Source organism: Sinocyclocheilus anshuiensis, unplaced genomic scaffold (assembly GCF_001515605.1).
Source record: "Sinocyclocheilus anshuiensis isolate Anshui unplaced genomic scaffold, SAMN03320099.WGS_v1.1 scaffold235, whole genome shotgun sequence".
NCBI classification, from domain to species: domain Eukaryota; kingdom Metazoa; phylum Chordata; class Actinopteri; order Cypriniformes; family Cyprinidae; genus Sinocyclocheilus; species Sinocyclocheilus anshuiensis.
Window position 1 is genome coordinate 624,594 of NW_015552562.1, and position 21,993 is coordinate 646,586.

General features: G+C 38.5%; 3 protein-coding genes across 6 annotated transcripts in view; 2 read left to right on the forward strand and 1 right to left on the reverse strand.

Moving 5' to 3' along the window:
- Positions 1–524: 524 nt before the first annotated feature.
- Positions 525–7,931, forward strand: LOC107664765 (E3 ubiquitin-protein ligase synoviolin). 3 transcript variants are annotated; one of them, XM_016455414.1, is made up of 16 exons: positions 525–762; positions 1,840–1,977; positions 2,068–2,160; positions 2,244–2,396; positions 2,995–3,043; positions 3,271–3,374; positions 3,586–3,712; positions 3,796–3,895; positions 4,000–4,065; positions 5,348–5,464; positions 5,554–5,711; positions 5,796–5,945; positions 6,032–6,172; positions 6,578–6,761; positions 6,861–6,973; positions 7,216–7,931. In XM_016455414.1, the coding sequence occupies exons 2-16, from the start codon at positions 1,846–1,848 to the stop codon at positions 7,377–7,379; spliced, it is 1,851 nt and encodes a 616-aa protein (XP_016310900.1). In that variant the 5' UTR covers positions 525–762; positions 1,840–1,845; the 3' UTR covers positions 7,380–7,931. The 3 variants fall into 3 exon arrangements, with proteins under 3 accessions (XP_016310900.1, XP_016310902.1, XP_016310901.1); XM_016455416.1 differs by having other exon boundaries at positions 7,255–7,931; XM_016455415.1 differs by having other exon boundaries at positions 544–614.
- Positions 7,932–8,907: 976 nt separating this feature from the next.
- Positions 8,908–14,054, reverse strand: LOC107664726 (integral membrane protein GPR137-like). Its single transcript, XM_016455375.1, has 8 exons — positions 13,939–14,054; positions 12,868–13,483; positions 12,726–12,775; positions 12,394–12,634; positions 11,534–11,677; positions 11,321–11,449; positions 10,504–10,622; positions 8,908–9,425 (listed from the first exon to the last, which is right to left on the reverse strand). Exons 2-8 carry the CDS (start codon positions 13,210–13,212, stop codon positions 9,332–9,334), a joined length of 1,122 nt encoding a protein of 373 aa, XP_016310861.1. The 5' UTR covers positions 13,213–13,483; positions 13,939–14,054; the 3' UTR covers positions 8,908–9,331.
- A 3,665-nt stretch (positions 14,055–17,719) lies between these two features.
- Positions 17,720–21,993, forward strand: part of LOC107664786 (phospholipase D3-like) — an 8,684-nt gene continuing 4,410 nt past the window's right edge. Inside the window, exons 1-6 of one of the 2 annotated variants that reach the window (XM_016455458.1) lie at positions 17,720–17,948; positions 18,458–19,354; positions 20,275–20,462; positions 20,548–20,731; positions 20,845–20,959; positions 21,085–21,212. In XM_016455458.1, coding sequence (XP_016310944.1) covers positions 17,946–17,948; positions 18,458–19,354; positions 20,275–20,462; positions 20,548–20,731; positions 20,845–20,959; positions 21,085–21,212 — 1,515 coding nt within the window. In that variant the 5' untranslated portion in view covers positions 17,720–17,945. The remainder of the gene's footprint in view (positions 17,949–18,457; positions 19,355–20,274; positions 20,463–20,547; positions 20,732–20,844; positions 20,960–21,084; positions 21,213–21,993) is intronic. The other variant, XM_016455459.1, reaches the window with a different exon arrangement.

Below are 21,993 nucleotides of genomic sequence, written 5' to 3' on the forward strand. Positions count from 1 at the left end.
GATAATTAAATTATAATTTATTTTGGAGTTGTCCTTATTCGGTTTTTGGACAGACTAATTAATTTATTAAAGATTACATCACGCCCAGCTTTCAACTGTATTTTATGTCACTTATGTCATGTCTTATCATAAGGGGTATGAATCTGTTACTTATTTTAGCTAAATTTAGTATAATAAATATAATAACTGTAAATATGGGGGAATAAGTCTTTGTTTTAAAGGCAGAAATTCACCAATACCTAAAAATTATATTAGAAAAAAAGAAAGCTGTAAAATATGTTAATTAATTTATAACAATTTAATACTTCATATTATTTATTTATTTTCCTACTTAATGTTATTTGATTATCTTAATGTAAAGCTGTATATATTTAAAAACCATTGAAAATAAAAAAATTTATTTGAAAACGAAAGAACCTATTCATGGAAACGAACAAACTTGTCTAGTCGGATTGACGTATTTGTCTTTGATTGATGAACGTTTCGTAAGCTTTTATTTTGAAAGCGAAACTCTGCTCGGTTCAAGCTGCTGCGCTGTCCTCACTCTTCCGGCAGGAATGAACGCTCATCGGAAGTGAGGTGGCCTTTCTCGAGAGCAAGCGAAAAATAAACACGTAACAGTCGAGCGGCTGCGACTACAAGAGATTGGAAGCGACACGATTGCTTTAGATGGAAGGATAGACACAAGACGCAGTTATTAGTAGCGAAGCTCAACATAGGCCATCTCTCTAAAGCAGAAATAGCGGATTGCTGCGGCTGAAGGTAATGACTGCTCTAGCTAACTAGTCGGCCAGTCCACTCCCGACTTCATACATAGCAACATATGGTCGGTTATTAAAACATGCTGTGGCGGATTTAGTTAGTGTTTAATGTCGGTATCGTAGATTAATTACAGCTGTCATACTGTCTTTCGTAGCCTTCAACTGTGCAGCTAACTGGTGCTGCTTTCAAACAGAGTCTGTAGCCAACCATTTAACAGACAAATTATACATAATACAGTGTAACAAAAGCTTAATTTAGCTCATTCGTGCTCTTAGGAATGTGTGTGATAGGCCTAGTTGTTTAATGCATATGCATACTGTAACTTGGGCCCTTACTTTCACTTCAGTTTACTGGAAATTAGTGCTGGGCGGTATGACCAAAAATTTATATCACGGTATTTTTCAAAATTATACCGGTTTCACGGTACATGACGGTATTTTTTTTTCATGCATGACCGGGTGTTAACCATATTTTCTACTGAGTGAGAGAGGAAATACTGCAGTATATTGACTTAGAATGCCCTATTTTACTGTCATGATGAGTGACTATTGTCAAAAAATACCACACTAAATTGTGACTAAACACGACCCCTTTTAATACATGTTAACCAGGAGTCACTCTCATTTATAATCGCGGCATCTTCTGATAAAATCAACATGCATCTACACTAAAGAGCGGCTATGCGGTTGTTTTGGCTATATTACTTTTTTGTCTCATGCAGCGCACTGCCTGCGTCTGAGTGACTAAAAAAAACCAACAAACAAAAAAGTGCATGTGATATTACACATAAAGCTGTTCCCTCAACGTTGTTTAAGCGACATTAAATACCGGTATTGCGGTATTTTCAAAATTCATATCATAACAAAAATAAAAACCGTTATTCGGTGTGAACCGGTATACCGCCCAGCACTACTGGAAATGTCTTTCCTAAACATATAAATAGCATTCATTTTTACAGCATATGAATGGTGTTATAATACTGGCCTGTCAACATTATGTTGAAATGTTTTTGCCCTCATCATTGATTCAGTCTGAACCTCATGTCGTTCTGATTTATTTGTTCTCTCTCCTCTGTAGTGCAAGATGGTGCGAGCCGCTCTTGCGACAGGCACCAGTTTGGTGCTGACTGGCGCAGTGGTTGCTCATGCATACTTCCTCAAGCACCAGTTCTACCCCACTGTGGTATACCTCACTAAAAGCAGCCCTAGCATGGCAGTAAGTTGTCATCCGTTTATTTAATGTCAGATCTTTATGGAAAGGGACTGTAAACTCTGTGATTTGACTTGTCTACTATTTCTTCGGTAGGTTTTATACATTCAGGCTTTCGTTTTGGTTTTCCTTTTGGGGAAATTAATGCGGAAAGTTTTTTTTGGGCAACTGAGAGCTGCTGAAATGGAGGTTGGTGTCTAAATTTGCAAAGTGTGGAAAGGCAGGAAATTCGTTTTTTTTGTCATTCTCATTTGTATATTGTTTGTTTTTAGCATCTGATTGAACGCTCCTGGTATGCGGTGACCGAGACCTGTTTAGCCTTTACAGTCTTCAGGGATGATTTCTCTCCTCGCTTTGTGGCCCTTTTCACTTTGCTGCTTTTCCTCAAGTGCTTCCACTGGCTGGCTGAAGACAGGGTGGACTTTGTGAGTGAACACTGAGATGGAGAAGAAAAAAAAAATCTCTGTTATTTATTATATTTTATAGATGTATTTTATTATAAAGATTTAATCTATTGTTTTTGAATACAATGTTTTCATATTTTATTATTAGATCATTGAGAGGTTACATCTCGTTTGGAAAAATAGTATTTATTACAGTTTATATATATTTATTTATTTATTACATTTTTTTTACATTTAGTCATTAAGCAGATGCTTTTATCCAAAGCGACTTACATATGAGGACAATGGAAACAATCAAAATCAACAAAAGAGCAATGATATGCAAGTGCTATAACAAGTCTCAGTTAGCTTAACACAGCTAATTTATTATTTTTGAAAAATGTTTTCATATTTTGTTGTTAAATGTGAGGTTACATCTGATTTTATAGATAGATAGATAGATAGATAGATAGATAGATTACGTTTTATTTCATTAGAAAATTAATTTATTTTTTTAATATATTTTCATATTTTATTTTTATTTGTGAGCAGTTGAGAGGTTATGTCTAATCTGGGAAAAAAATGACGTTTTATTTTTATTTTATTTTTTAACGGTTTTCATTGTTTATTTTATTTTTAGATGGAAAGGAGTCCAAATATCTCATGGGTCTTCCACTTCAGAGTTCTCTGTGAGTAATTTATCACTGGATTTGCTTCAGCCTGTGTTCTTCAGCACCAACTTTATCTCTTACTTCCCTTTTATATATGAAACTAATTTGCTAACTCATTTTTCGGACATGCAAATTTTTGAGCTGCACCTGTATCTTGAATTTAATGGCATTTGACATTAGACTACCTTATTTGCACTCATCGTTGTGGTTATTGCATCACTAATGTTCTTGTCTCTCTGCTGCAGCTCTAATGGTGTTGCTGGGAGTGTTGGACTTTCTGTTTGTCAATCATGCGAGTCACAGCATTATAACAAGAGGAGCTTCAGTGCAGCTGGTTTTTGGATTTGAGGTGAGCAACATTTTTTTTGTTTGAGTGAGATCCTGCAAAATACATTTCATTAATGAAAGGACTATTGACCTAAACCTTATCACATGTCCCATAACTTGTTGAAGTACAGTATGTCATCTGTCGTGTTAGCAGTTGAGCAGTGTAGAAATCAGACCATATATTATACCACTAGAGTTTTTAAAATATTAATGGCTTTCTGCTTGTCTTTCAGTATGCAATTCTGATGACTGTGGTCCTCACCACCTTCATCAAGTACACCTTACATACAGTTGATCTGCAGAGTGAGAATCCGTGGGACAATAAGGCCGTCTACATGCTCTACACAGAGCTCTTTACAGGTACATCCTAGAGAGCCATAGCTTTTATGGATGTTTCCATATTGCCTATTCACAGATTGACTGATGTTACATTTATCCTTCAGGTTTCATCAAGGTGCTTTTGTATATGGCGTTCATGACCATAATGATAAAAGTGCACACCTTCCCTCTGTTTGCCATTCGACCCATGTATCTCGCAATGAGGTGAGTGATAAATCATCAGATTCCAGCTGTGCTGTTAAGTTTTGTCAACAATTAGAACAGTTTGTCTTATTCTTTTGTCGTGTGCAATATGTTTGTCTTTTCAGGCAATTCAAGAAGGCAGTAACAGACGCCATCATGTCTCGACGAGCCATTCGTAATATGAATACTCTGTGAGTATCTTTCTGAAGTCATTTTAAATATTTTTTATGTGTTTTTTTTTTTTTTTCATTAATATACAGTAGTCAACATTTGAAGTGGATCAAAAAAGTTCATCAAAGTTGTCCTAAGACAAGAACACATTTTGTTTTAGGTTTTAGGACAACTTTGATGAAAGGTTTTGATCCACTTCAAGTGTTGACTAGTGTAGTGCAGTTTAATGTTTACTATTTTTTTATTAGTAATTTTTTTTAGTTGCATTTCTTTATTTTATTGTGCACTTAATTCTGTTAGTATTGCCATGTTTATTATTTTCAGTATTTAATAATTTGTTTTTGCAGTTTAAAATTAAAAACATATATACTCTGTATCTCTGAAATAATCTGAATTATAACATGGATTGTTCTGGTCCTTGATTCTGATTGGTTGAGCTGCGTTCGAAGCTCAACCAGCAAGTTTACACTACAAACATACACCTTTGTTTACTTCTGTGTGTTGCTCGGCAACCACTTTGTTGGAACCACAACTGTTTCTGAGGAACTACATTGTTTGGTGGAAGAATACTGTTTTTATTAATATCATTACACTTCATTTGCTCTGTTTTATTCTGTGAAACCTTACTACGTATATGGAATAACAACTTAGCTGTTATAAATTCACTGTAAACCACGGCTTCTTGGAGCTTATTGCTTTAACATATTTTAATGTGCAAGTGTTTTTTTTATTAACAATGCAGTGTAATATTTTTAGTATTCATTTCTTTATTTGTATTTTTTTCAGTTTACATTTGTTTAGAACAATTGTGGTTACACTTTATTTAAAGGTGTCCTTGCTACAGTGTAATTATATATTTAAGTACTGAGTAATAATAATTAACTACATGTACTTACTATATGATTAGGGTTTGGCTTAGGGTTACTTGCGTGTAATTTTGCATAATTGTAACTATAATAGCAAGCACATGTAACGTTTAACAAGGACACCTTAAAATAAAGTGTTACCAAAATTGTATTTGTTTATTTTATTGTGCATTTTAATTATTCTTAATATTGGGCCATGTTTAATATTTGTAGTCTTCACTTTCTTTTCTTTTTTCAATTTTTAATTATTTTTTAGAAGAATTGTATTTATATTTATTTTTTACAGTTTAATTATTCTTACAACGTTTTTATCTATTACTATTGTATATTTAGTGTTTTTTTGTGTTGTGCAGTGTTTTTAATATGTTTAGTATATGTTAATAGTTTTCGTAATACTTTTAAATTATTTATCACTGTCTGCCATGCTTTGTTACAGCTATCCAGATGCCACCCCTGAAGACTTGCAAGCCACCGACAATGTGTGCATCATTTGCAGAGAAGAGATGGTGACTGGAGCCAAGAAACTGCCGTGCAACCACATCTTTCACTCAAGGTTCACTTCCACTGTTTATGGAAAAAATCAGTCTCTTTGGTGTTGACATCTGCATGCATATTCTGAATAGTTTGTTCCTCTCATTGTAGTTGCCTTCGCTCATGGTTCCAAAGACAGCAGACGTGTCCGACCTGTCGTATGGATGTCCTCCGAGCGTCCCAGCCCAACCAGACTCCTGCCCCAGCTCCTGCACAAGCACCTGCCCCTGCTGCTCCTGCTAATGCCCCCGTACCTCCACCTGTCAATGGTAAAAACACCAAGACCTGGCCGATCGAAGCTGCTGATGTTTGGCTGTTTGTGCACCGTAAATCATGCTTCCTTTTCTGTGCAGTCGCTCCAGGTATGCTGCCTCAGTTTCCTCCAGGTCTGTTTCCCTTTTGGGGTCCCTTCCCAGGCGCGCCTCCTCCTGCTGCCCCAGGTGCACAGGCAGCTACTGACGCTCCACAGACCAGCGCCGCTGCAACACAGGCCCAGGGAGCAGGTCAGCAGCTCTTATCTGTTCTGCCTCACTGTGAAAAGCTAGAATACCCATGATTCTCATCATAATTTTCACGTTGTGTCATGTAGAATCAGGAGCCAGCAGCTCGACCCAGCCGAATGCAGACAGTGCCTCTGCTGCTCCCGGAGCAATGCCTGGATTCCCCTTCTCCATGCCTCCACCTTTCCCATCAGCTCCATGGCTGCCGATGCCTCCACCTCCACCCTTTAGTATGTTAGAGCGGTCAAATTGCGGCATTTTAATAATTAGTGCTGTCAAGCGATTAATCGCATCCAAAATAAAAGTTCTTGTTTACATAATGTATGTGTGTGTGCTGTGTATATTTATTATGTATATATAAATACACACACATGCATGTATATATTTCAGAAAAATGTTGTTTATATATTAAATATATTTATAATATAAATATAGACATGTAAATACGTGTAAATATTTTCAAAATATATGCTGTTTGTGTGTGTCTTTATATATACATAATAAATATACACAACACACACATATGTTATGTAAAAAAAAACTTTTATTTTGGATGCGATTAATCACGATTAATCGTTTATACATCATTGAAAAATTGATATATTTGAGTAATCTGTGACCTCTTTGTTTATTAGTGTCATCCATGCCACCGCCTCCATCGACTCTGTCTACCATGTCCGAGGCCGAGCTCAGAGAACTGGAGCAGGAGGGCAGGCGAGGTTTGGAAGCCAGGTTGCAGTGCCTTCACAACATCCACACATTGCTGGATGCCGCCATGCTCAACATTCACCACTACCTCAGCACGGTGGCTACGTTAAGGTGTGCAAACATGGCCTGAGGTGTGATTAAAAAGTGGCACGTCCAGTTCCTACTTCTGAAATCACCGTATTTTCTTTCTTTCTTTTACTTTCTGTTTAGTCCTCCAAGATCAGAAAACAATGCTGGTGAGACGAGTACATCAGTGAATGCGGAGTCCTCTTCCTCCACGGGCAACACGGAAACTCCCAGTCAGGAGAACGAGGCTCAGAGCGGTGAGTAGAATGATGCCACAACTTCTCGAATGACTAGGCTTTAGTGTCACATGATTGTTCTGAAATCATTCTAATATGCAGATTTGCTGTTTAAGAAACATTTCTTATTATTATAAATGTTGAAAATAGTTGTGCTACTTAATATTTTTTTATAGAAACCATGATACATTATCATTCAAAAGAAAGAAGAAAATATATATATATATATATATATCAGAGTCATTGTATTCTCTTGCTCATAGATGGATCTGTAAATGAAGCTACAGGCTTTTCTCTACCAGACTCAACCACAGGAGTGGACAAAGACAGGAAGGAGGAAGATGAGGATGATGGTGAGCCAAATGCCGCCGAGTTGAGACGACGTCGCCTGCGTAAACTGGAGACCACTAACACTCCTGACCACTGATGATGGGATCCATTTAAATCGTTAATTGCCTTCTGACAGTAGAAATGCTTCTTACGGACTCTTGGGCACTTGGCATGTTGAGATGTCAGATTATCTGAGGAAAGTTCATGAGTTCTTAGATGTTAATTTAAATGAGGCACATCAAGGCACTTCCCGCTGTATGGAGGATTTGTCAGTGTAACGTGTACGGAAGGTATCATGGAAAACCAAGCGTGAAGATAGAAAGGATAAAAGCCTTGCACCTTAAAAGTCCGCTGTGACGTCTGACTCGAGTATTGTTGAGACTTTCCTCTCTGAATGTGATTTTTGTCTCTCAGAGGAACACGGTCTGTTGATTTCTTATGTGCCCTTAAAATTTGATGTTTTCCCATTCTTTGTGTATTTTCATTATTTCTAGTGCTACATCATAGATTATTTTCCTAGATCGACTTTGGTTACGGCTAAAAGATATCCATGAACCAAATATCTAAATTAACTTGCTGTACATAATGTATGAAGTGTTTTAATAGGAGGATCTGTACATACTGCACAATAAATTGTTCAAAACAGACATTGTCTTGAGATTTTGGGGTCTGTATGCTTTTTTTTATTTTTTATAATACATTTATTTAGCAAGGACTCAGTTAAGTTAATTAAAATATATTAATAATGTTACAAAAGATTTCTATTTCAAATAACGGATTCAAGTTGGGGAAGTCGTGGCCTAATGGTTAGAGAGTCGGTCTCGTAACCCAAAGGTTGCGGGTTCGAGTCTCGTACCGGCAGGGATTGTGGGTGGGGGGAGTGAATGTACAGCGCTCTCTCCCACCTTCAATACCACGACTGAGGTGCCCTTGAGCAAGGCACCGAACCCCCAACTGCTCCCCGGGCGCCGCAGCAAAAAAAATGGCTGCCCACTGCTCCGGGTGTGTGTTCACGGTGTGTGTGTGCACTTTGGATGGGTTAAATGCAGAGCACTAATTCCAAATATGGATCACCATACTTGGCCACGTCACGTCACTTTCATGTCACTTTTTCACTTTCAAAAATGTATCAGTTTCCACAAAAGAATTAAGCTGTTAAAAGAACAACTGTTGTCATGTGGATCATGTGACACTAAAGACTGGAGTAATGATACTGAAAATTCAGCTTTGATCATGAGAATAAATTAGAAATAGAAAACAATTATTCTAAATTGCAATAATATTTCACAATATTATTTTTACTCTATTTTTTTAAATAAATGCTTCCTTGGTGAGCATAAGAGACTTGTTTTATACGATTTAAACATCATACCCACCCTAAACTGTAAAGTAAAAATATAAGTGTACTAATAATGTACATTAACCTAAAAAAAAAAAATATATTTTAACTGGATTAGATTTTTATTTATGATCACATGGTGAAATGTGTTTTGCTTTTTTTTTGTTTTTACAGCAAAATGCATTTTCACAAATATTAAGAGTTTCTAAGTTCTGATTTTTTTATTTATTTTCTGAAATCCTGATGAGACAAATTCTGAATGCGCCACATATATATAAACAGCAAATTACAAATGAAACTGTTTAAATTAGTTTTTTTATTAAAATACACTGTCAAAATATCAGCACACGGTTAGTACCAAAATTATTGCTTTCTTACGCACCATTTAAAATGGAAGGTCATCATCCCACACAAAATAAAAAATATGTGATAATACATTTCAAGGATACCCTTATAAATTAAGAAAAGACAAATGTGGTAATAACTCCTCCTTCACTCCTTATAGAAAAATCATTAACTGGTCCCTTTTTAATCACAAGCATCTAGTCTATTGTGGTCTGCTTTAAAAAGTCAAGATGCAACTTCAGAAGTACAGATGCTTCTGATGAGTATTAGTGCAAATGAACCTATTGAGCTACTCAACAGGAAGAGGTGATGCTGTGCTATCGCCTGAGAAGGTCAGAGAAGATCTCTGCAGCTTTGCATAGTGGTCAGGTCTGTGGAGTGGAGTAAAGAGAGTGGTGCTGGTTGCTCTGCTGAGTCCGGTTGAAGAGGAGTGGAGTCGTCTCACTGGATCCAAACCAGCTGTTGGTGCAAAGTTTTGGTTTGGAATCACCATATCATAACTGATCCCACAAGCTGTTTTAATGTTAAAGGGGTCCTATTATGCTCTTTTACAAAGTCTTGATTTTGTTTTGAGGGTGTACTAGAACCTAGAACCAGAAAAACACATTATTTTTCACATTATTACAGCACCTCTCTCCCCAGTCTGGCATGAACGGCTCGAATAGTTCCTGTATCAAATGAAGGCCCGCCTTCTGAAATACGAAATGTGCTGTGATTGGTTAGCTGGGCCAATGTGTGCTGTGATTGGTTAGCTGGGCCAGTGTGTGCTGTGATTGGTTAGCTGGGCCAGTGTGTGCTGTGATTGGTTAGCTGGGCCAGTGTGTGCTGTGATTGGTTAGCTGGGCCAGTGTGTGCTGTGATTGGTTAGCTGGGCCAGTGTGTGCTGTGATTGGTTAGCTGGGCCAGTGTGTGCTGTGATTGGTTAGCTGGGCCAGTGTGTGCTGTGATTGGTTAGCTGGGCCAGTGTGTGCTGTGATTGGTTAGCTGGGCCAGTGTGTGCTGTGATTGGTTAGCTGGGCCAGTGTGTGCTGTGATTGGTTAGCTGGGCCAGTGTGTGCTGTGATTGGCTCCACTCGGCGCCTGGTCGGGAAATGTCACGCCCCTTACCATAGCCGCCTGCGAGCTTCAGAGTAAATATTGCGTCAAAATCAGATCAATTTGAGCGCGATTTAAACCCGGATGATTGTAACCACTCTAAGTTCATCTGCTTTGGGAAAGCTAGCGTGTCTCCGACACAGTGATAACACTCGTTGCCTTCTCTAGTGCAGCTCAACCAGGTCTCGTCCCATTCGTCGGTATTTGTGATATCACAACTCCTGGAAAATATGGTTGTAGTCCAAACGAGTCATTCGTTGTAGTTTTTGAAAAGTGATTTCTGTTAAATAAAAGATCTCCTTTTGAAGTGGACTTTGAGCTTTGTAACTTTGCAGATCTTTTTTATGCTCAAACAGCAACATTACAGACTAACTAAAGTTGAAAAAGTGAAAAAGCATAATAGGACCCCTTTAAATATCTGAGCTGTGATAAAGCCTGATACCTGCTATGAGGATTGATACTGTGACTCCAGAGAGAACCCGTGTCGTCATCCATTGCACGAGGGTCGTCAAAGAAATATGAGCGTGAGCCTCGTGTGTTGCACATCGCTGGGCTGCAGTTCTGAAATAAACAAAGCAAACAGCTCAATGATGGAACACTCCTTTTTGGGCATATACATTATACATTTGGCAGATGCAAAACTAAATTGTTTCTTTCCATCATCTTAAGCATTTTTTTTGTCATTGACCTAAATGCAAAAATGTACACTATCGTTCAAAAGTCTTTATTTTTTTTAAAAGATGTTTCTTATGCTTACCAAGGCTACATTTATTTGATCACAAATACAGTAAAATATTGTGAAATATTACAATTTAAAAACTTTTATATTTAAATATATATATTTTAAAATGTAATTTATTCCTGTGACCAAAGCTGAATTTTCAGCATCATTACTCCAGTCTTCAGCGTCACATGATCCTTCAGAAATCATTCTAATATGCTGATCTGCTGCTCAAGAAACATTTATTATTATTAATGTTGAAAACAATATAGTTGCTTAATATTTTTGTGGAAACCTTAATATATTTCTTTCAGGATTATTTTATGAATAGAAAGTTCAAAAGAATAGCATTTATTTAAAATATTATTTTTTGTAACTTATATAAATGCCTTTACTCTCACTTTTAATCAATTTAATGCATTATTGATAAAAAAAATTATCATTTCTTAAAAAAACTGACCCAAAACGTTTGAACGGTAGTGTATTAACAAACTAAAATCACATGCAATAGGCATGGAAAAATGCATAATCAGCAAACCTTTTCTTGAGGAGGCTGGCGAACTCTGAAGATGAGAATGAGCAGGCTGGTAGGAAGCAGCTCCCAAATGAAGAGAACAGCTCCGAAGATAATGTAGCCTCTGTCTCCAAGCTCACTCTGAAGGTCAGCCTTTGAAAACAACACTGAACATCACAAACCGACCAGTTACAGGAACACCTTTTCATTAGCAACCAATGTAGTGCAACTGCCCACCTGATCAGAGATGTTGTACCAGTCATAGTCGAAGGCCTCGACTTTATGATTCTGAGACAAAAACAGCACAGCAAGATTGTAGCATGCCCTGCTAGAGAAGAGCAAGATGACACCTGCCCCCAGCACCGCAGTCCAACAAAACCCCTGCAAGCAGAAGACGTCATAAATAGCTGCAAATAACCTTTTTGGTCCCAAAGTTTGTCTTTGTAAAATTCGAGTCCCATAATATTCCTAGTGTCCCAGTGAAAAAGTATTTTTATAAAACGGATAGTTCCGGTCCTTGATTCTGATTGGCTGAGCCACGTTCGAAGCTGTTGTAAATTACACTACAAACATACACCTTTGTTTACATTTGTCTGTTGCTTGGCAACCACTTTGTTGCAACCACAACTGATTCTGAGGAGCTACATTGTTTGGTGGAAGAATACTGTTTTTATTAATATCATTACACTTTATTTGCTCTGTTTTATTTTGTGAAACCTTACTACGTATATGGAATAACCATTTTATAAAAACGGATACTTTATCGTCCGAATCGGGAGAGAAATATGCACAGATTAAGCACCATTTACAAGCAAAAAAAAAATAGTTCTAAATAAATATGTTGGTGGATTTTGATGTGAGAGGGCAACAGGAGATGGACTTTTTCACTGGAGGAAGTGTTCTTATGGATTACGAACTCATAAACACAGCTTTTCACTTCACAAAATGTTAATTGATGGACTGGAGTGGTGTGGATTACTTGTGGATTATTGTGACGTTTTTATCAGCTGTTCGAACTCTCATTCTGACGGCACCCATTCACTGCAGAGGTTTAGAGGACTGGATACTATTGCTTTAAGCACTTGCAAAGTATGTACCTTACTGCGTAGATAAGGGGTGGTAGGAGGCGAGGATCGAGTTAAGAGGAGCAGAGACGTGGCCAGACACACAGCTTCCAGAATGAACAGTAGGTCATTAACCAGCACTCGAACCAGAACCAGCCTCCAAGTGTCTTCACCAGCTCCACCGGAGGCACCATGCTGTCCGAGGCTTGCGCATACTATATTGACACACAGGAAGATGACGCTCATGGTGGCATACACCCACCGAGCCGCCCATCTAGAAATCAAAGTTTACACACAAACACAATTCTCATTAAACACACAATCAGATGTTATCCATTAACATGCTAACGTGGAAATCCACTCACAGTGCTTTCCTGGGCTCAACGCTGAACACGCTTCGAACTTTGAGCAACTCCTGTCAAAATGAAACATTGTTATTAGGGAGTGGATTGATTTCTCAACTACGCAAACATACTCTTATGAATCTTTCTTTATAACTTGTCTTACCTGAGTGAAGTAAATGTTGAAGAGACTCAGGGTGAAGAACTGTAAGCACACTGGGAAGCAGTAAAGGAGCCAGTAGACTGGAGTGGGCAGATGGTTGGCCGCAAGGGCATTACGAAAATAAAAGGAGAAGAGCGTTGTGCGAAGCGCTGCCCAGAACAGGCAAAGAAAAAGAAAAATACTCTGATAACTCCATCGCTTATGCCGGTAGAGTAACAGCAGCCAAAGCTGAACGTATACGACTAAAAATAGACCCCCATAAAGACAAGTGTAAAGAACCGTGACACCCAGCTCTACTGAAGGGGCCACGGCTGGTTTCATGGGGGAAGGTGGAACTGGAGCCTGCATTATGATGATGGATGTAAAAAAAAAAAAGGATTAAAATAATATAATACAATGCATAGATCAAAGCTTTAAATTAAAATAAAATAAAACAAAACTGGTGCAAAATGTCAAGATTAATCATATTAACAAAAACGAAAAACAAATTTCGGGCATGTTCAGGCAAGCGTGGATTATCATTAGTCTAATTTTCTATACAATATTCTGTCACATATGATGAAGCCAGGAATGAAATGTCATTTCTCGGAACCCGTATCAATCAGCCTGTGATGTGCACCTGCAAAATAAAAATGAAAGTATTTAATGGAGCTAAAGTAAACTCAGCCAAGCTTTACACAACAACAACTCAAACCATTCATACTGATATCAAGAACACAATCTCCCTAATCGAAAACAAAATCATATTTCGTCTGAAACCAGTCATTAAATGTAACTGTAACTGATTGAGAGTTTTGACAGCCAGACTTTGTTTATTCGTTACACCTGTTGCTCATCTACCGGATAGATTGTACCGCACAAATTATAATACTTCCAAACTAATTCTAACAGTCAAACATTTGTATTAAACTGACTTTAGACTGATCTAAAGTAGTAGCTAGCTGAGTGGCTAACGTTGCTAGATTGAGTTTAAATCGATTTGCTAGTTCACAGGTCGGACCGGTTTTGATATAAATATGCGACACACATTTTTATAAACTGCTTTAAATACTACTAAATTAAACCCAGCATTACCTTACAAATGACTAAGACCGTGTAATCGACGTAACAAATCCGATAAATCCTTTCCTTCATCACTTCAGTCCCGTTCGTGTTTATGTGCTGCGTTATCAACCTAACTCATCGCTGTTGGCGACATCTAGCGGTGCATGCTGGTAAAGAAAAACGTAAACAAAGGCGTCTTCCTCCTCCTGCGAGACCACGCCCACCACACGCGTCCTAACTTCCTAGCTAAAATTTTAGAAGTACAGAAGACTTTTAAAAATTATAATGTTTTGAAATAAGTAGAAAGAGGAACAGAGAAAGTTTCGCCATCTCGAAAACCGATAGCTTTCTCTAGTGGGCGTGGTTTATCGTCTGCCTGGGCGTGGTTTACAGTGCATCGGGCGTGGTTTGCAGTCTTGCTGGAAGCAGTCCTATCATGAAAAAAAACGCCCATTGCTTTACCGCGCTGAGTGTACTGAGAACAGGAAACGGCGGTTAGTTCAATTTTACACCATCAATAACCGTCAGCTGTCATTTCTATCTGTCATCATCATTTATACCTATATTTCATTACACGAACTGACGAAGAAGCGCAAATCAACATTCTGGTTCAAATAACAAAATTATAGGTTACACGTACTCAACTGTAACAGATGAGCTCATCATTTCATAACTTTATTTGTTATGTTTTGCAGCAGTACGTACATATTGACAGGCTGTGAGTCAGAGGTGGTTTGTAATGTAACAGCGTGTTAGTAGGCGAGGTTCTTCCTCACATTTTCCTCTCTCTCTCTCTCTCTCTCTCTCTCTCTCTCTCTCTCTCTCTCTCTCTCTTTTTTTTCTTTTTGGAGCTTGACATCCCATGATCCTGTGACCACTATGAATTTTTTCTCTGAATTGTTTCTTTTTGAGTTTCACCGGAAAACACCGCAGCACATAGGTTTGGAACGACACGAGGGTGAGTAACTACATGCAATTTGTCAGGCTTGATGTGCCCAGCACTGCAGCATTTAACTGGTTTACACTCCCATAAGCAATTGTTAATGGTGCTGGGTGTGTTTTATTACTGCAGTGCAGGGAGTTAAACGTGAGGTGTGTGCGTGTGTCATTAAGACTCAGTCTGCAGACGGCTTAAACTGACCTGACGAGAACTCTGCTCTGCTTAATATGCTAGACGCTCTTGTCTTCCTAAGACTAAGCAGCCAGACAAAATATCATGCAAGGCAATCGGGCATGCCAGACTGTGATGTTTGAGTTTATTTCCATGTCTGCCGCTCTTATCTCCACATCTCCTGCCACATTCCAGCAGATAGCTGTTATTAACACCAATTTATATGATTAATTATGACTGTCAGAGCTAAAAGAGGTTTCACATCCAGTTATTTAACATGTCTGTCAGAGATCTGAAAAAAAAAAAAAAAAGCTAAAATTTTAGAAGTACAGAAGACTTTTAAAAATTATAATGTTTTGAAATAAGTAGAAAGAGGAACAGAGAAAGTTTCGCCATCTCGAAAACCGATAGCTTTCTCTAGTGGGCGTGGTTTATCGTCTGCCTGGGCGTGGTTTACAGTGCATCGGGCGTGGTTTGCAGTCTTGCTGGAAGCAGTCCTATCATGAAAAAAAACGCCCATTGCTTTACCGCGCTGAGTGTACTGAGAACAGGAAACGGCGGTTAGTTCAATTTTACACCATCAATAACCGTCAGCTGTCATTTCTATCTGTCATCATCATTTATACCTATATTTCATTACACGAACTGACGAAGAAGCGCAAATCAACATTCTGGTTCAAATAACAAAATTATAGGTTACACGTACTCAACTGTAACAGATGAGCTCATCATTTCATAACTTTATTTGTTATGTTTTGCAGCAGTACGTACATATTGACAGGCTGTGAGTCAGAGGTGGTTTGTAATGTAACAGCGTGTTAGTAGGCGAGGTTCTTCCTCACATTTTCCTCTCTCTCTCTCTCTCTCTCTCTCTCTCTCTCTCTCTCTCTCTCTCTCTCTCTCTCTCTCTCTCTCTCTCTCTCTCTCTCTCTCTCTCTCTCTCTCTCTCTCTCTCTCTCTCTCTCTCTCTCTCTCTCTCTCTCTCTCTCTCTCTCTCTCTCTCTCTCTCTCTCTCTCTCTCTCTCTCTCTCTCTCTCTTTTTCTTCATTATACCGCACTGTGCTGTAGTTCTGCAGCCACGTCGCAGACAGAGACAGCATCGCTCTTACAAACATTGTCTTCAACAGCAGCCGCCCAAACTGGACCGACAACAGCTTTATCTCCTCGTACAGTTCGTGTTTACATACTTTTATTTTAAAAATAGTTACTCGTTACGGATCAATTGAGAGTAGTTCTCCGCTGTAGTCATGGTGAGTATAGCCTGCTTGCTAACTTAGGTCTCAAACTTGCTGGCTTAGTGTTTAGAAAAGGTTACAAGAGTTTTCTTTAGCGTTTAAGCATTGCAGTTTGTTGTACGCAGTCTCTCCTGACTTATCTGATGATATGTTAGACAAACTTTTGTTCCAGTAATTGCTACTTATTTACTCTAACCAGTCTAACATTAAGAGAAAAAGGGAAATAAAGATAATTATACAGTATCTATCTATCTATCTATCTATCTACAGTCTTTGCCCTTTTAATACAATATAATTGATAATAACATACATGTATTTGTACCAAAATATAGGCCTAGTGCGTATACAAACAACAAATTACATTTACACATACACCAATACAATATATCTATCTATCTATCTACAGACTTTGCACCTTAAATACACTCTTTGTACCAAAGTGTAAAGATTATGCATAAATTACATATACATTACATGTGTATACACCCATTATATAATGTTTTTGCATTCAACTAATGCTATAGGAACCAGAGGATGTACATTTCAGATCAGCAGAACATTTGATAGGTGAGGAAGAGAATGAGAAAGCAACATTCGAGAGGAAGGAGGATGGAGAGGAACACCGCAAAGCAGGGAGACCACCGTTGTCCCGCATCCCTACCTTTCAAAGCTCCCTGGGCCGCAAGCGAGTGACCGTCCAGAGTGCAGAGTCATCACCGAAGACGGATGGATCTATCCAGCAGGGCCAAAAAGAGAGAGCTGGCTCTACAGAGGCTGGAAGAGTGAAAATGTCAGGATCACTGCCTGTCCCATCGGCTCGTTTACACACAAGCCTTGCTGATTTTCTCTCTCAAGGTGATATCTCGGGTCACGCCTCCACTCTTTTGGCTCTGAAAATTAATCAATCTCTTGATCAAACGCCTGAGATTACAAAAGACTCTGATCAGGTAGATATGTCACTAAAGCGACCCCCACTCAGGAATGTCTATGAGACCTCTGATCTTGTCATAGAGCCCGTTTCTGAATTTGAAACCGCAAGCGGAGATACCATCTCAGAAGATGAGCAGATGTCGGCACAGGATGCCACCGTAGAGGATCTGAGCTCATGCTCCTCTGTTGATCAGCATGAGGCATCTGATCAAGCTTGTGAAGAAGATACTTCAAAGGACGATAATGATAATGGAAGTGTAGCCCAATCACATTGGACAGAAGAAAATAGCGTCACAGGGAATGATGTGAAATGTGTGGAATGTGTTCCAGATAAGGATGATGGATCCATACTTAGTGGTCAAGATGAAACTGCTAAGATCCAGAAACCTTCAGATAGTAAAAAATGCTTTAAAGAAACACAACAGGGAAGCCAAACTGCCCTCTCTCTCTCTCTCTCTCTCTCTCTCTCTCTCTCTCTCTCTCTCTCTCTCTCTCTCTCTCTCTCTCTCTCTCTCTCTCTCTCTCTCTCTCTCTCTCTCTCTCTCTCTCTCTTTTTCTTCATTATACCGCACTGTGCTGTAGTTCTGCAGCCACGTCGCAGACAGAGACAGCATCGCTCTTACAAACATTGTCTTCAACAGCAGCCGCCCAAACTGGACCGACAACAGCTTTATCTCCTCGTACAGTTCGTGTTTACATACTTTTATTTTAAAAATAGTTACTCGTTACGGATCAATTGAGAGTAGTTCTCCGCTGTAGTCATGGTGAGTATAGCCTGCTTGCTAACTTAGGTCTCAAACTTGCTGGCTTAGTGTTTAGAAAAGGTTACAAGAGTTTTCTTTAGCGTTTAAGCATTGCAGTTTGTTGTACGCAGTCTCTCCTGACTTATCTGATGATATGTTAGACAAACTTTTGTTCCAGTAATTGCTACTTATTTACTCTAACCAGTCTAACATTAAGAGAAAAAGGGAAATAAAGATAATTATACAGTATCTATCTATCTATCTATCTATCTACAGTCTTTGCCCTTTTAATACAATATAATTGATAATAACATACATGTATTTGTACCAAAATATAGGCCTAGTGCGTATACAAACAACAAATTACATTTACACATACACCAATACAATATATCTATCTATCTATCTACAGACTTTGCACCTTAAATACACTCTTTGTACCAAAGTGTAAAGATTATGCATAAATTACATATACATTACATGTGTATACACCCATTATATAATGTTTTTGCATTCAACTAATGCTATAGGAACCAGAGGATGTACATTTCAGATCAGCAGAACATTTGATAGGTGAGGAAGAGAATGAGAAAGCAACATTCGAGAGGAAGGAGGATGGAGAGGAACACCGCAAAGCAGGGAGACCACCGTTGTCCCGCATCCCTACCTTTCAAAGCTCCCTGGGCCGCAAGCGAGTGACCGTCCAGAGTGCAGAGTCATCACCGAAGACGGATGGATCTATCCAGCAGGGCCAAAAAGAGAGAGCTGGCTCTACAGAGGCTGGAAGAGTGAAAATGTCAGGATCACTGCCTGTCCCATCGGCTCGTTTACACACAAGCCTTGCTGATTTTCTCTCTCAAGGTGATATCTCGGGTCACGCCTCCACTCTTTTGGCTCTGAAAATTAATCAATCTCTTGATCAAACGCCTGAGATTACAAAAGACTCTGATCAGGTAGATATGTCACTAAAGCGACCCCCACTCAGGAATGTCTATGAGACCTCTGATCTTGTCATAGAGCCCGTTTCTGAATTTGAAACCGCAAGCGGAGATACCATCTCAGAAGATGAGCAGATGTCGGCACAGGATGCCACCGTAGAGGATCTGAGCTCATGCTCCTCTGTTGATCAGCATGAGGCATCTGATCAAGCTTGTGAAGAAGATACTTCAAAGGACGATAATGATAATGGAAGTGTAGCCCAATCACATTGGACAGAAGAAAATAGCGTCACAGGGAATGATGTGAAATGTGTGGAATGTGTTCCAGATAAGGATGATGGATCCATACTTAGTGGTCAAGATGAAACTGCTAAGATCCAGAAACCTTCAGATAGTAAAAAATGCTTTAAAGAAACACAACAGGGAAGCCAAACTGCCAGTACTACTCAGACAAAACATGCCGAGACCAAATCGTGTACACCCTCCAAGGTGAGGTGAACCATATTTCGTAACATGCAATGTACAAAATGAATGGTGTTTACTAAAGCAAGAGTACTATTATTGTTCGTACTAAGGGTTAGGGATTTTAGCACACCTCTAATCCTAAATAGTAAACTTTATTAAGCACTGGTTTGTCGAGGAGAGACCTGTTATTACTGTTTTAAGTGAACAGACATACAATTTTCTCCTGGTGGACAATAAAATGGATTTTTAAAAATCCCTTGTGTTTACCTTAAAAAAAGGAATCACACTGCAAAAAATGATTATTATTGAGATTATAAAATGAGATTATTATTATTTATCTTGATTTCCAGTATAAATATCTAAAAGATACATTTACTTGAGAAACAAAATTGCATGACATAATAAGTCTTGTTTTCTGACAAAATTTAATCAAAATAAATGTTAATTTATCTTTATTTATTTATTTTTGCTTGAAACAAGCAATAATCTTGTTTTCCCTTTGAATAAAGTACATTTTTTACCCCATCATACCCAAGGTATTTTTCTTGATTTAGGCATAAACTTTCATAATTTTAATACATTTTTCAGAAGAAAAATATTTTGAGTCATTTTGCTTGCTTTGATATTTTTATTGGACAAAACTAATAAGTAAGAAAGAAAAATACTGCAGTACAAGCCATATATACAGACCAGAATGTTTTTCTCTGGACTGATTTGTCCTCTTTGATTTGCATACGTACACAAATTTTTGAGACTAGTTGCCTCGACAAGTCTTTGTTTCGCCATCAAATCACAACAGAATTTCAACAGAAGAGGATATGTGAAATTAAACAGTCATTTCATCACTAACAGACATATACATACAGTATATGTTGTTGGAAAGATGTTTGCATGAGTAAAAAGAAAGTCTTTAATTTATTATCACTGATTTTCTATTGTTTTAGCAGACAAAAGGAAGGAGCTTTTCCCTTTTCTGTCTCCTGCCCACCATTCTCCTCCTTTTGGGTGGACTTGCATCGCACGTCTGGCAGTATGGAGTCCCTAAATCTGTGTCACACCTGATGTCACAACTGGAGCTGCACTGGTTGGAAAGTTTCTGGATGCCTCAAGAGACATGCACTTTTGACTGTAGGTGAGGAAACGGGTCCTTTTCATATTTTGAAGTATTTAAATGGCGAGTTTGAGATGTTAATGTGTTTCTAAACGCTCCCTATCAGGCTTACTCTTGTTGAGAGTGTCCCTGAGGGCCTCAGCTTCCCTTCCGGCTCGCCACACCTGCAGAGCATTTCAGACACTTGGACTAATCTACTAAACAAAGCAAACCGCTCTGTCCACATTGGTGCTTTCTATTTCACACTCCGAGATTCAGATTTAGGCCTTACGGAGCCCTCGTCTGTGCTGGTACGTTGTATTGTGGACATTTTACGCACTCTGAAGGCTCTAGAACATTTGTTACCTGCAGGATAATATTAATTTGCATTATATAAGGCGTTTCATTTAAATCTTTTCTACAGGGCAAAAAAGTGTTCAACCAGCTGAAGCAGCTTGAACCAAAAGGAGTGAAGTTGAAGATCGCTGTAAACGCCCCTCAGCCGTACATCGCAGACACAGACGAACTGGTTGCAACAGGTACAACAGCGTGCCTATTGCACATGCAGCACGTGAAAATGTATACATTGAGAATGGTGAATGGTTTGGATTGGATGTTATGCAGCTTTTTTCCTTTAGCTTTCTTGCTTTGTGCTTTCTCTCAGGGGCTGAGGTCAGGGGAGTTGACCTGCAGAGCATCACTGGAGGCATTTTGCACACCAAACTATGGGTTGTGGATAAGAAACACATGTATTTAGGGAGCGCAAACATGGATTGGCGTTCCCTTACCCAGGTACGTCTAAGTCAAGCGACATTGTGTGTCATTATCTGACTGGACAAAAGTTGTCTGTTGACATGCAAATATGCATGGTCAGTGTGCATGCAGGTCTTTGACATGTAAATGTGTTTGTGATTTTATTTTATTTGTTATTTAAGGGGTCATATGATGCGATTTAAATATTTCCTTTCTCTTTGGAGTGTTTTATATTCATTTATTTTTATTTTATTTGAATTATTTATTTTATTTATTGTTTTTATTCATTATCCAGTGCAATTTATTAGACTGTAATGTCAAAATGGCTATTAACCCAAATACATAGGCGGAGTTTCACTTTTATGCTTAGGGGGGCACCCACTGGCAGATGAGCCACGAACACTTTTTTATACAGTGGTGTGAAAAAGTGTTGGCCCCCTTCCTGATTTCTTATTTTTTTGCATGTTTGTCACACTTTAAACACTAGTAAAAGGTAACACAAGTGAACACAACATGCAGCTTTTAAATGAAGGTTTTTATTATTAAGGGAAAACAAAATCCAAAACTACATGGCCCTGTGTGAAAAAGTGTTTGCCCCCCTGTTAAAACTGTGGTTTATCACACCCGAGTTCAATTTCTCTAGCCACACCCAGGCCTGATTACTGCCAGACCTGTTGAATCAAGAAATCACTTAAATAGAACCTGTCTGACAAAGTGAAGCATGCTTAAATAGCAACACATTATGCCACGATCTAAAGAAATTCAAGAACAGATGAGAATCAAAACAGTTGACATGTATCAGTCTGGAAAGGATTATAAA